This window comes from Lissotriton helveticus, chromosome 5_1, assembly GCF_964261635.1.
Source record: "Lissotriton helveticus chromosome 5_1, aLisHel1.1, whole genome shotgun sequence".
NCBI classification, from domain to species: Eukaryota; Metazoa; Chordata; class Amphibia; order Caudata; family Salamandridae; genus Lissotriton; species Lissotriton helveticus.
This window is the reverse complement of record NC_136065.1, coordinates 1,423,468,970-1,423,482,124: the sequence shown is the minus strand read 5'-3', so window position 1 is coordinate 1,423,482,124 and position 13,155 is coordinate 1,423,468,970. Positions and strand designations below refer to the sequence as shown.

General features: G+C 42.5%; 1 protein-coding gene across 1 annotated transcript in view; it reads right to left on the bottom strand.

Moving 5' to 3' along the window:
• Window positions 1–1,034: 1,034 nt before the first annotated feature.
• Window positions 1,035–13,155, bottom strand: part of LOC144755464 (uncharacterized) — a 204,535-nt gene continuing 192,414 nt past the window's right edge. Inside the window, exon 5 of the mRNA XM_078644424.1 lies at window positions 1,035–3,969. Within this exon, the coding sequence (XP_078500550.1) occupies window positions 3,724–3,969 (246 nt within the window). The 3' untranslated portion in view covers window positions 1,035–3,723. The remainder of the gene's footprint in view (window positions 3,970–13,155) is intronic.

Sequence of the window (13,155 nt, the reverse complement as noted above, 5' to 3'; positions counted from 1 at the left end):
CGACAACCTGGAGGCGATGCAGGCAGCAACACCAACCACCCGTGGGAGATGCAGGCAAACAAATAATATCAACAGTCTGAGTGCGATGCGGGCAGAGGGTCCAGAATCTTACCTCTGTTCCGCGATTTTAAATGCACCTCGATGAGTTGGTGTGCGGCAAGAGGATCCCTTGGGCAATGTCGTCTGGGGGAGCATCCAGCAGCTCTCGGGCGAAGCAGAGCAAGTCCACGTCCCGGTGTTCTGTGTCCTCCGAAGTCCTGGATGGGTCGAGCTGGCGGTGTAGACAGAGGACCCGGCAGACCTCAGGTCTCAATTCCCATAGCGATGGGTTTGTCGAGGTGAAGTCGTGCAAAGGTCGTGTTGACCAGGTGTCATCACTCCCGGGGGAGGTTGAATCACAGTTCTTTTTCTTCTCTGCTATTCCGGTCATCAGTGACCTGTCGGTGTGGGTGGATGGCAGGGTTTTTAGAGGGATTTAAACAACTTTGGTTATCCCGAACCCAGGAGCTCTTCCGTAGAGCTCCTACTCGGCTCACCTAACTATAATGTTACATTAAAGTAACATTATAGTTAGGTGTGGTAAAAATATCTAATCTCATTTAAAACTAACCTTAGAAATTCGCAAAAAAATAATACGTTAGAGGAACATGATAAGTGAATTTGTTAGTGTAAACATTGATGTTTTGAACAAACAAACACAGAAATTCACCAGTTATAGATAGCACTGCTAACTATAACTTGCACCATCATACGGCTTAAACTTTCCCAAGTAAAACTGTCTGTTTGTTGGACAACTGAAATGTCAGAATTGTGCTAGACTGATTCTGAGCACCTGCTCAGGATATGTTGGCCTACGTTCTGCTAGCTCACAGTGCCCCATTTGTACCACTAACCTGATAAGGTAACAAATGGAATGTGAAACCTTAGAACATGACAATCCTGACTCCCCAAGGAAATTGTGGTAACAGATCTAGAAACTTTTCAGTTTCTTACTCATGCAGACCCAAAGAGTTACACAAGAAATACTCAGCAAGGTGATTCAATATTTATTGAAGCATTGTGATTCTTGTATAAAAGACATGCACTGCAATAATCAATAGAAAGAAACAGAATAATATTATGAGCATTACGAGAATGGTGAAAAAGTTAAACAGTTCAAGCATCTTGCTGTAACAGTGAATATATGCTTGCATATAAGTACTGTAATATATTGTACTCCTACCCAGTGGTACCTATCCTAATATGTCTAGGGTAGGTGAATCTGTTACATGTCCTGTAGGGTGATCTACCTCTCCATTACCTGTGAGTAAGTGTCATCACAATGCCGGTCTGAGTGGGAAGGTGGGCTGCATCATTCGCAAGAGGTAGACAGGAATCAGCTGGGGTGGAATTCTGGCATGTAGCGACCTCTCAGTACCAGCACAATACTCCTCTAACTAACCAAGGAAGTGATGCTGTTTATATAATAAATATCACCGATGTTACCATGCTGAAGTTCCAGTCAGGCCACTATTGTTAATTGTATTGTGAAAGCTTTTCGCAGAATGGACAATAATACCAACATTTTGCATAAAGAACTTAGGCCTTGTACAGAATGTTCAAGGTATTGTGATCATATTCCTACAACGTGGGAATGTAAGCAATGGGATTTCCGAGAATGTTATCCTGCTCAGACATGCAATGAAATGTGTGTTAAATGTCATTGTGTTTAAGAAAAGAAGGCAACTTAAAAACTTGAGCATGTAAAATTGTGTTGTTCCTATTCGGAACTAGTATGAGCACATGACAGCGCACCTGCCATGCCCTGCTTATGACCTCACATATGACATCACCCATGACATTTGCGATGACATCATTTATGACATCACTGATAAAATCTCAAATGAGATCATTGATGACATTACTGATGACATCATCCAAAGTTTGTTTTCTCTCATCATGCTGGATAAATTGCTATGGCTTTACACGTAGCATCGTTCACATTAACAAGCAACCACAGATATATGGGAAACCCTCATTGAGTATGATGTTAAATCTGTATACATCTGTTCAAAGAAAACCAAAAGACTGAATGCCAATTCCAAAACAAATGCCCTACTACCGACAGCTTATATCTGTATCAAACCTCTGCCACACACCAAACCTAAATTAAGAAATTAAGTTGATATCAGTAGAGAACTGAGTACTGTGAACAGTGTTTACTCTATTACTCTATTGAGAGAGTTTACTTTAGACCACACTGTTTGCAAAAAAAGCAACGTTCACAAGAAAAACACCACATGCTATTAAAAAATATCTACTAAGGACAGTGCACACTCTATGCAACAAATGTAAAAAAAGAACCTATTCGCTGAAGTTAACCAATATCTGAAGGTGTTAAACAGTCTACTACCTTCACAGTTCATACATTGGTGAAACCTTTACAGATAGCCTATCTTCTAAAGCAAAACAAGCACACGTGCATCAGTTAATCACTGGTGCAGATAGTCTTTTATGTTAAGTAGAAATTGTCATGCTGAGACGATTCTCTTCAATAACTCAAGGCTGCTTACAATACTTAGTCTGTAGTGCGTAGAATCTTTGCCCTCCTGCAAACTTTTTCTGCAGTACCCAAATACTTATGTAGAACATAATGAACATAAGCCTACCCCACACAGCTATGCAGCATTAGGATGACATGCATTTTCTAAATACTTACACCCTTTAGCTGAACCCAAACTGTACAAAATTAAGTGGAAAAGTAATATGGTAGTTATCGCCACACTCTAAACTATAAAAACAAACTTGCACACTCACTGGATGACGTCATGAGTAGTGTCATGAGTGATGTAATTTAAGATGTCATCAGTGATGTCATACATGATGTTGTAGAACATGTCATGAGTGATGTCATAAGTGAGGTCATAAGCAGTGCATGGCGGGGGAGCAAGTTATAGTAAGTGCTACTAACTATGACTGGTGCAGTTATGTGGGTTCTGTTTTTTTGTTCAAATCGATATCTCTATTATTTAATGTTTGTATTTGTTTGCTCTTCTTCGGACACCCTAACATATAACACGAAATACGTAGTTCAAATGCTCTTACATCTTGTCAGTATGCCGTGCCACCCTGGCAAGCAACTGGCACAAAGCAAGCGCCTACTGTCTATTGTGAAGATGACCCAGTTGTATGGCTGTGTGTTTTATATTCACTTTTCAATACCTTCATGAATGTATTTCAAGGAAAAACATAAGAATAACAAAATAGTGACCCGTTCACAAGAGGTGATTGCGGTTTAGCATTTCATAAATAGAAGATTATTTTTTTTTCAAAAAGCATGACATTTTGCATAGAAGATATAAGTAAAAAATGTGCAAAACTATTGCAGTCCACTTCCACCAATTTAAGAAAGAGTTTTCAAATGTTGGTATCTTCATATAGCTGGTCAGAACTGCCACAAAATGTACCATTCAAAAGAAACCTATATTTTGGTGGAGAATTCACTTACAACTAAGTTTCAGTGAAACACCCTGCTACAGATAAATGCATTTACATGGAGGTAACTGTTGAAATGAATAAAATGACAAATTTCAGTTACACTCCAATTTTGATCCTCATAAAAGAAACTGGATAAGGTTTCACATTTGCAGGCCTCCTATCGAGAGTTAACTAAGCAATGTTAACATAAGGCGGTCCATTCTGAGGTAACGTTTGGGTCAGTACTGTTCGTGCGTTCTATTACAGTCAGGCTTTCTTCTTGATAACTTGCGCGTATGTGTCCGATACAACCTGTGCGTCTCTCGCTGCGAGATTGACAGACGCATATGTGACCTCTTCGGACTTTGGTGGCTTGCTGTCTGGGGATTGTTTGCTCTCTTTGAAAACAACAGTGCTGTACACGATCGAGTCTCTTCTCACCGCGGAGCCACTGGCATTCTGATATATGTCTCGATCTTCGGTAACGTTTGCAAGATATGAGGTTTCATTACTCTGCAAAATTAAACATATTGAAATTCACTTGAGTCCATACAGTAACCATTAGCATGTTTCTGTGTTCATGTGATTTTTGTATCACCACCCCTTAATTGATTTAATGTTTCCATGTCGATAGAGTTAAAGCGCTTCACATGTCCTATTCTGACATCAAAACCTGTCTTTAACCGATACCAATGAAATAATTTTGTAATCACTAAATTGGCACCAAGAAGCAAACCATATAGATAATCTTTTTCTAGGTTGATCTGAAGCCACAATAAAGTAGGCATTGATACTGTGTAAACACAGTGTGATGTGCTATGGGTATAACTCCATTAAAAGTCAAAACTTGTATGGGGTTTGCGGGGGCGGAGATACATGTAAACAAAACTTGTGTGCAAAGTTAAACAGGAATGAAGACAGTTTATCTTTATTTGTAATCAGGGAAACAACTATTAAGCAGGGAAAGATAATTCACCAAAACTTTCATTTAATGCATATCTCCTGGATGCAGCTTCTCTTTATCATTATCATACTGCAGACAATCAGGACATTTCTAAATAATAACTTTTAAAATAATAATGTTGTTTAAAGAAAATCTTAGGATAATATCCTTGAGACTGAAAAGGTTAAGAGGAAAGTATCCAGTTTGGAGGACTTTAATATGGCGCCACAACAGAATTGGTCAAATTGAGCATAAAAATGACCTGCCCAAAAAATTACAAACCAGGCATAAATGACGAGACCAGGGAGAAGGCGGCAGGTAATCTGAGACACAAAAGGGGCCTACAAGAGAATCAACAGAAGGCGGACATCAGCAAAGTAGATGCGCCTCTATTTTAGAGAGGAGAAACAGCACTTAGACTGTCTAACAGCTACAAATTGCCTAATTAAAAAAAGTTAAGCGAACTCAAAGCCTCACTTGATTATGTAGCTTATGTTTTACAGGAAAGTTCGAGATTTTTACCTGTTTACCATTCGTCTAAAACGATTGCTACCAACATTTTGGAGGAAACATTTCACTAAGATAAATTGGGGAAAACACTGAAGTCTGGAAGAGAACATGAAAAAAGCAAGCAGCAGATTGGAGAGATACACAGGAGACCTACTGATCTTTCCCATGAATGAGACGAAAATTAGCTAAAACCCTCAGAGGAACTATCCTGAAATGAAACCCACTCATATGGAACAGTTGCAGACTGGAAAATTGTGGAAGGAGTATTGAGTGGTGACAATATGTTGACCAAAATATCGACAACAAAAATATAGAGAATGTAAGCGCACAGAGGGAGGTATACATTTAGTATTCTTAACTCCACATTTACAAACCTTGAAGATATATATATATATATATATATATATATATATATATATATATATATATATATATATATATATATATATATATATATATATATATATATATATATATATATATATATAATATATATATATATATATATATATAATATTAAATCTATACATACTCATCTGTTGTTGATTGTTTAGTTCTCGATATTCTGGTCAGGGTATTGTGACCACTCAATATTCCTTCTACAAAATTCTGGACCCACAACAGATGGAAGACATTACAAATGTAGAGTATTTGAATGAGGGAGTGGACGAGCAATGAGAGAGGGAAGTAATGATTTGTGCTAGAATAGCTATATATGATGACTGAATTGGGAAATTAGAAAGAAAAAGAAAGAGGAGACATCACAGCAGAATACCATATTAAAACATGGAATGTAAATTTGAAGATATACAAAATAGATCTCACAGATCTAATGTTTGACTTGTTGGACTTCCTGAACGTTCTAGAAGGGCAAACTGAAGGTGTCAAAATGATTACATGGATCGTTAGCTTTCTGGAAGAAGTGCTGCAGATTGATAAGAAATCTAACCCAAAGCTGCTCTCGGTTGCCTAAGCACACAGAATTCCAATTGCAAAACATAAAAAAAGATATGCCCCTAAAAAAGGTAATTGTATTTTGTCAAGGGTTTTTGATTAAGAAAAAAAGCTGTCTATTGCCCTGACACTTTTGTTTTTTTTACAACTGAGATCTTTTGATTTGCAGTGTTTCTGGATTACTCTTTTGTTCCTGCCAGGCATGAGGTCTTGTCAATAAGAGATAGAGAAAACGGGAGTACCTGTTTCCATTGTGGCCTCTCAAATTTAAAAGTTGCTTTGCCAGGTCAAATGGTAAGGTGATGAAGCACAGATATTCCTTGACAATATACAAAAGAAGTTAGAATGGATACTGGATGTTTGAGTGATGTGGCTGAAATGGCAAGATTGTCAAACAAGGGAAGAAACTGTTTTGCAACCAGAGATCAGCATGGCCACTTTAGCTGGAATGCTAACAACTAATTTCCTTTTGCCAACAGTCCTGCGCACTCATATCAAATAGCATATCATATGGATGAGTATTTAGGAGTAATAGGACCAATTCAACGTTGGAGTCTTTTCTTTTTTTTTTCTTTTTAATTGGTCATCAGGCATAAGTTACAAACAGCCAGCCGACACGTGTTTCGTCGTAGAAAACAGTGTTCTACAACTCTTCGGGGCTGGGAATTAGAAAAATATGACCTCAGAACAAGGGATGGAGAATCCATGCCCATAACAAGACAGCTACCCACATTTGGTGGCACGTTAAACTACCGTCACCCAGCACGCGTGGAAACCACAAGAGAGAAATTATAAAATTGATAATAGAAATTACACACAGGAAATTTCCTGTGTGGTCCTACATATTGACATATTCACTCATAATTTAGTGTCAGCATATACAACATTAAAGGAGCTGTAGGTGATTTGATCCCAGTGTCGGTGAAGGGGGGCCAAAAAAAGGGGTATACATATATACAAATAAAGTGGTAGTCATTGACAGTACCCATTCAGTGACAAATGACTACAATTTCTACTATGATATAGTCTATGCGATACCTTTGTGGCTGAATCCAAAAATTGGAGAACTAAAAGAACGGGCGAGAGAAAGGAATGACAGAGGGGTATTAGTACATCCCCGCTATTGGGACCGAATTGAACTGAGACTATGTATGTGGTAATAGGCAAAACACACTCTTACCCCACATCTGGTGATAATTCCAACCCGGCAGGGTAACTAAAATCTTGGCAATCAATGTTCGAAAGCGGAAGAGTACAAGCTAAAGATGTATGGGTAAAAGAGAAAGAGACAGAAAACACCAATAAGCACAGTAGGTCGCAAGGGTCCGTATGTTCATCAAGAAAAAATGATGGTGTAAATGTAGGGAACTACACAATTATCATGATACAGTAGTCCATAAGCAACCAAGTTCACAATGCAATGACATCTTCCCTGGTTGTCTAGTTAAGTAAAGCCAACAGTGTGACAAGTGGCATATTCCCATCCTAAATCAATCTGATTACCCACGGGGAATGTGGGTAAAGATTAGAGTAATAATTCCTCAAGATAGGGTGGGCATTAGCTACACAAAAACACGGAGTGCGTCTGGCAAAACATGGCGGCCGCAGGCTAGCGCGGCTCGCTCGCTCCTAAGAGCCTCCTGAGGTACCGCGGTGTTGCTGGGGCAGAATGCTGAGATTCTTTGACGAACCTGCCTAGAGGAAGCGAAGCGGAGTGATGAAGTAATTTTTGCTTCTAGTGAGAGGCACCGTCGCATTGCTTTCCTTTCGGCTGTTCGCCTTTCAGATCTTTTGCGGATGTGTCTGGCCGCTGGATCACGATCCGTCCCCCCCGCCTCTTTGCCTCTGTGGAGACGAGCAGCACTGGAGCTCTGGGGTGGATGCACGGTGGCAGCTCGGGGGCTCCTTGGACGAGGATCGGGTGGTGGTGAGGTGGGTGAGGCTGCCGGCTATCGGTTGGTTTTCCCTAGTGCATTTTCGGCGGGTCCCGATGTTCCGGCTGGCAGCATTCTTGATGAGGAAGGAGCGTTTGGAGAACTGGTGGACTGCGAATTACTGGAGGAACTGGTATCAGGAGCGGCAGTGGCACCTGGAAGTAAGGTCAGGGGGCGAAACAAGGGCACAAATAAATCTATAAATAAAAAGCAGGCTCCTAAGAACACAATCAGAAAACAGGGAAGAGGACAGAAAACCTCTAAATAACCACAGGTCCCAGAAGGCACTGCAAGGGTTGAGCAATCAACAAAGAAAGGAGTAGCGGCAGACAAGGTTGTGGAAGTGGAGGGTAAGGCTGGAATTGGGGAAGAGAAAGGTGCTAACCAGGGGACTAGGTGTAAGGAAGCTGGTAGAGATACTAAAACCAGGGGCAGCTCTCAGAGAGGGGCTAACAATAAGCACTTGAAGAACAGCACTGTACGTGTCACCCCCTCACTGCGCTCCTTTTTTAAAGTGTTACCCCAGGTGTTGGATATTTTTCCAGTTAAGGCTGCATCTACACCCACGCTTATGCCTATGCCTATGCCCACATCTTCACCTGCACCCATACCTTCCGAGCCTATATCTTCCTCTATTATAGAGTCAGGGATGGCCGAACCCTCTCTCGTCCCGGGAGTCACAGCCGAAGCTACTGGGGGTGCTGAGGTTATTTCAACAGCATTGGAAGATGTATTATCTGTTGACAATGGTGGGGATGATTTGGGCAGAAAGGGGGTTGGAAACACGCTTGATGCCCTTGTTGCTTCAATTACATCAATGAAGGAAGAGATAAGATGCGATTTCTTGGTTTCTAAGACTAACCAGAATGAGATAAGGGCATCATGCGAGATCCTTGAGAGGAAAGTGGACAGCCTATGTGAAAGAACAGAGGTGCTGGAGAGTTCTGTGGGGCTGTTGAAATCCAACCTAGAGATCGCTGAGTGAAAAATTCAAAATCTTCGAAGAGAGGGGGATGCTATGCGTGAGAGGGTCGAATCGTTAGAAAATTATTCACGGCGTAACAACCTTCGGCTCTTGAAAATCCCGGAACGAAAGGAAAGTGGAAACATCAAGGACTTTGTGATTAAATTATTGAAAGACTCCCTAAGCTCGAAGAGACAGCTGAAGATCTGGAGAAATACATACAACGGATACATCGGGCTCCCTTTCGCTTAAATCCTGGAAGAACCAAATCTAGAAAGATTTTGAACCTCGCGTTGAAAGCTAAAACGTTAAAGGGCCCAGACTTCTCTTTCGAGGTGCGGTCTGACCTTTCTAAATCTACACTAGATAGGCAGTGGGAGCTCGGCCAGAGAATGGACAAGTTTAGGTCCTTTGGTGCAACGGTGCAGATGCGGTTCCCCGCATTTCTACGTATAATGTACAACAACAAAATGCACAACATTCGATCCCCTCTAGAGGCCGATGAATTACTGGAGTCTATCAGAACTCACTCTTGCTCTCAGAGTGGAAGTTAATATAGAATCACTTAGCTGTAGTCCTAGTACCTGGTTTCGCTCCAGTTATCGCCTATATACGTATGTTGTTCTAGGCTGAGAACCCTTGGTTGAAGGCTACTTTCCTTTCTAGGGTCAGCGAATAGGGAAGAAAGGAAAAAAGGAGAAAAAAGGGAGGAAAAAAAGAGGGGAAAAATAAAATTAAAATAAAAATGAAGAAAGAAAAATTGAATAAATAAATAAATAAATATATATTTTAAAGAACCGATCTAATTAATCACAAATAGGTGTTATTAAGTATTAAAAACCTATATAAATTGAAACAGAATAAGAATGAAATAAAATAAGGGGTCTCCCTGTCTAACACTAGTCAAGCTTCTCTCTAGGGTTCTCTCCGTCTTCTTTGGTAGGCAATTTTGTATGGGCCCGGTAGCACAAGTGGTGCGGAAGGGGGAGGGCTGTTAGAGGGCGTAAATCCGGCAATACACCAGGCCGGAGCAAGTTTTGGGTGGGTTTTCCAAGAGGGGGGCACGGGTGGGGTTAATTTTGGGTGGGGGACAAAAATGGTAAGAAATCCTCATGAGTCTGTCCTTTTCAACCTCTCTATGTGTCCGAGCTGTATATATATTCTTTCCATTAGGACTGCCAGGTGGCCGAACTCAGGCCATCGCGGCTATGGGAAGAGCTCTGCAATGGTGAGGGAGATAGAGATGGAAGTAAAGTCATGACTTCCATTCAATTTATGTCCTGGAATGTGAATGGTCTGCGCGTGAGGAGTAGAAGAGATCGTATTTTACAATATTTGAGAGACTCCCCCGCGCAGATCATTGTCATACAGGAGACATACAGGAGACACACCTCCTTAAAGCAGAAGTTATCACACTACTAAGAAAGCAGAGATGGGTCGATAAATTTATATGTACAGATCACAATGCAAACATCAGGGGGGTACTCTTTATTTTTTTTAAATCAGCGAAAGTCCAGATTTTGTACTATAAAGAGGATCATTCTGGGAGATGGCTCCTGTTGAGAACCTCAGTAGATGGCTGGATTTGCACACTCGTGGAATATTATGGCCCAAATTTAGACGATCCGTCTTATCTGGACATTTTCAGGAATCATTTGGTCACCTCCCAAGATCCAGTAATTTGGATGGGTGACTTTAATATTGTCCTCAACCAAAAATTAGATAAATCCACCAATTCTAGAGCCTGCATCTCTTCCAAATCAAGACAAACGCTTCGAGCTATAATGACACAGTTGGGTCTGGCAGACCTGTGGAGGGAAAGGGTGGGCAATAAATTGGGGGTCTCCTTTTGGAATGTTAAATATAAGCATAAATCAAGAATTGATTATGCCTTATTTAGTTATCGCCTCAAAGATTTACTGACTGCGATAAAATACCTCCCTTCTCACTTATCCGACCACTCGGCTCTCATGTTTACTCTAAGTTCAGACTTGCAGATTAAACATCCGTCCTTTCTTTGATCGGACCATTCTTTTGGAGGACGAAGAAGTCAGGTTCCTGGTAACAGAGACTACATCATTCTTAGAGATTAACCTAGAATCTGCTGCCTTACCCACTGTGTGGGATGCATTGAAAGCTTTTTTGAGAGGCAGTATCACCAACAGAGCCTCTTACAGGCGGAAGTTATATAGGGAGAAGATAAAGAGTTTAGAGCAGTAGATGTATCTAATCGAGCAGAAGCTCGGTTCCTCCATGGGCTTGCCAGCCGAGCAAAGGAAGTTGGATGAGTTGAGGAAACAACTGGAGGATATTTTACAAGAGAGGGTGGTTAGGAGATGGGAGGCCAGCAAGATTTCCCATTTTGAATTAGGCAAGGCAGCAGGTAGGATTTTGGCATGGAAAGTTAAGGCTGACCAAGCCCAAAATTATATCAGAGAGATAAAAGTGGAAGGGGAGGCCGCAGCTAGGATCTCTAACTTGGAGTTTGGGAGTGCCTTTCTGGATTATTTTGAGGGGATTTATAGAGAGGATATTTCTAATGACCAAGTGACAAGGGATACGTAGCAGAACCCTCTGTTGAATTGCTCTCTTGTACAGGGTGTGGTTCCCCAGTCCTGGAAGCAGGCAATGATTATCCCCCTGCTCAAAAAACCCGGTTTGGATGTGGAGGTGTTGGCAAATTACAGGCCTATCTCACTCTTGCCTGCTTTCGCGAAGATCATTGAAAAGCATGTGCACAGGGTGCTGGCCGACTATCTGGAGTCCCATGGTCTACTGCACCCCACTCAATCGGGTTTCCGCACCAATCTTAGCACCGAGACTGCTCTCCTGGAGGTTTCGGAGGCGATTAAGGAGGTGCTGGACTCGGGTGGCAGGGCGATGCTGGTGTTGTTAGATCTGTCGGCGGCCTTTGACACCGTCCCCCATGAGGGCCTCCTTGCAAGACTCTCAGAGATTGGTCTCAGGGGGACGGTGCTCCAGTGGTTTCGATCATTCCTGGCAGGCCGTCGACAAACGGTCTGGGCCTCCGCCTGCTCCGCCGAGATGTCGCCATTGGGTGTCGGAGTTCCCCAGGGCTCAGTATTGAGCCCAACTCTATTTAACATCTTCATGACCCCTCTGGCGGCTCTGGCGGAGTCTTTCGGGGCTCAGATCGTTTCCTACGCTGATGACACCCAGCTCCTCTTCACCTGCGAGAGGGGTGCGGATTTCGATGGAGGTAGGATCCAGGGTTGCCTTGAGGCTGTATTTCAGTGGTTTCTACATCACAGCCTCAAGTGCAACTCGGATAAATCTGAGGTCCTCTTTTTCGGGTGCAGTTCGGATCCGGACTGGAAAGTGTGGTGGCCTGAGAACATGTTTCCACCAGCAAGTTCGTCCCAGGTGGCGAAAAACCTTGGGATTAAGATTGACAACGGCCTCACACTGCGCTCACAGATAATTGGTCTCACGGGCACCTGTTTCGGCTTGCTCCGGATGTTGCGTAAGTTCCTCCCTTTGTTATCGCAGGAACACAGGAAGACCACCGTGCAGGCGATAATTGGCTCGAGAATTGACTATGCCAACGCTCTCTATCTCGGCCTGCCGGAATATCTGCTTTAACGGTTACAGGTGGTCCAGAACTCAGCAGCTCGGGCCATCTTTGGACTATCTCGCCGTACTAGAGCCTCGGGTCTCCTGGAGGCACTGCACTGGCTTCCTGTCCGGAAGCGGATAATTTTTAAGATCCTGACTCTGGCGCACAAAGCCCTGCACGCCTCCGGTGCGAAATATCTCCAAAAAAGACTGACCTTCTACCATCCAGTCAGGTCGCTGAGGTCAGAATCCTTGTCTCTTGTTGTAGTGCCTCGTGTGAAGAGGGCACGCATCGGTGGCCGCTCTTTTAGACTACTGGCGCCCCAGTTATGGAATAAGCTGCCAATTGCCCTGCGCAGTATTCCAAACTTGCTGGCCTTCAGGAAGGGGCTCAAAACTTGGCTTTTCACCTCTTAGTTTTTCTCTGAGCTCCGTTGGTCTCCTTTCTGTTTTTATCGGTTTTCCTCTTGTTGTGTTGTAGATAGCTTGCAAAACAAAGCGCCGGGACACTCTTTGAGTAGCCGTGCGCTATATAAAACCCCAGTATAACATAACATAACATAACATAACATAAGATCTCTCTGCCAAGCCTCTCAACAGTGCAGAGCAACTGTTTAGAGATGGAGATATCAGAGGCCGAAGTGACCAAAGCCATAGGCCAACTTAAACGAGGGAAGGCGGCATGCCTTGATGGACTACCTGGAGAGTTATATTGAGCGATAGGTAGTGTTATTCTCCCTACATTGACGTCCCTTTTTAATGCTATTCTCATGAAGGGGGAAGCTCCTCCAAAATCCTGGGGAGAGGCGTCTATCGTT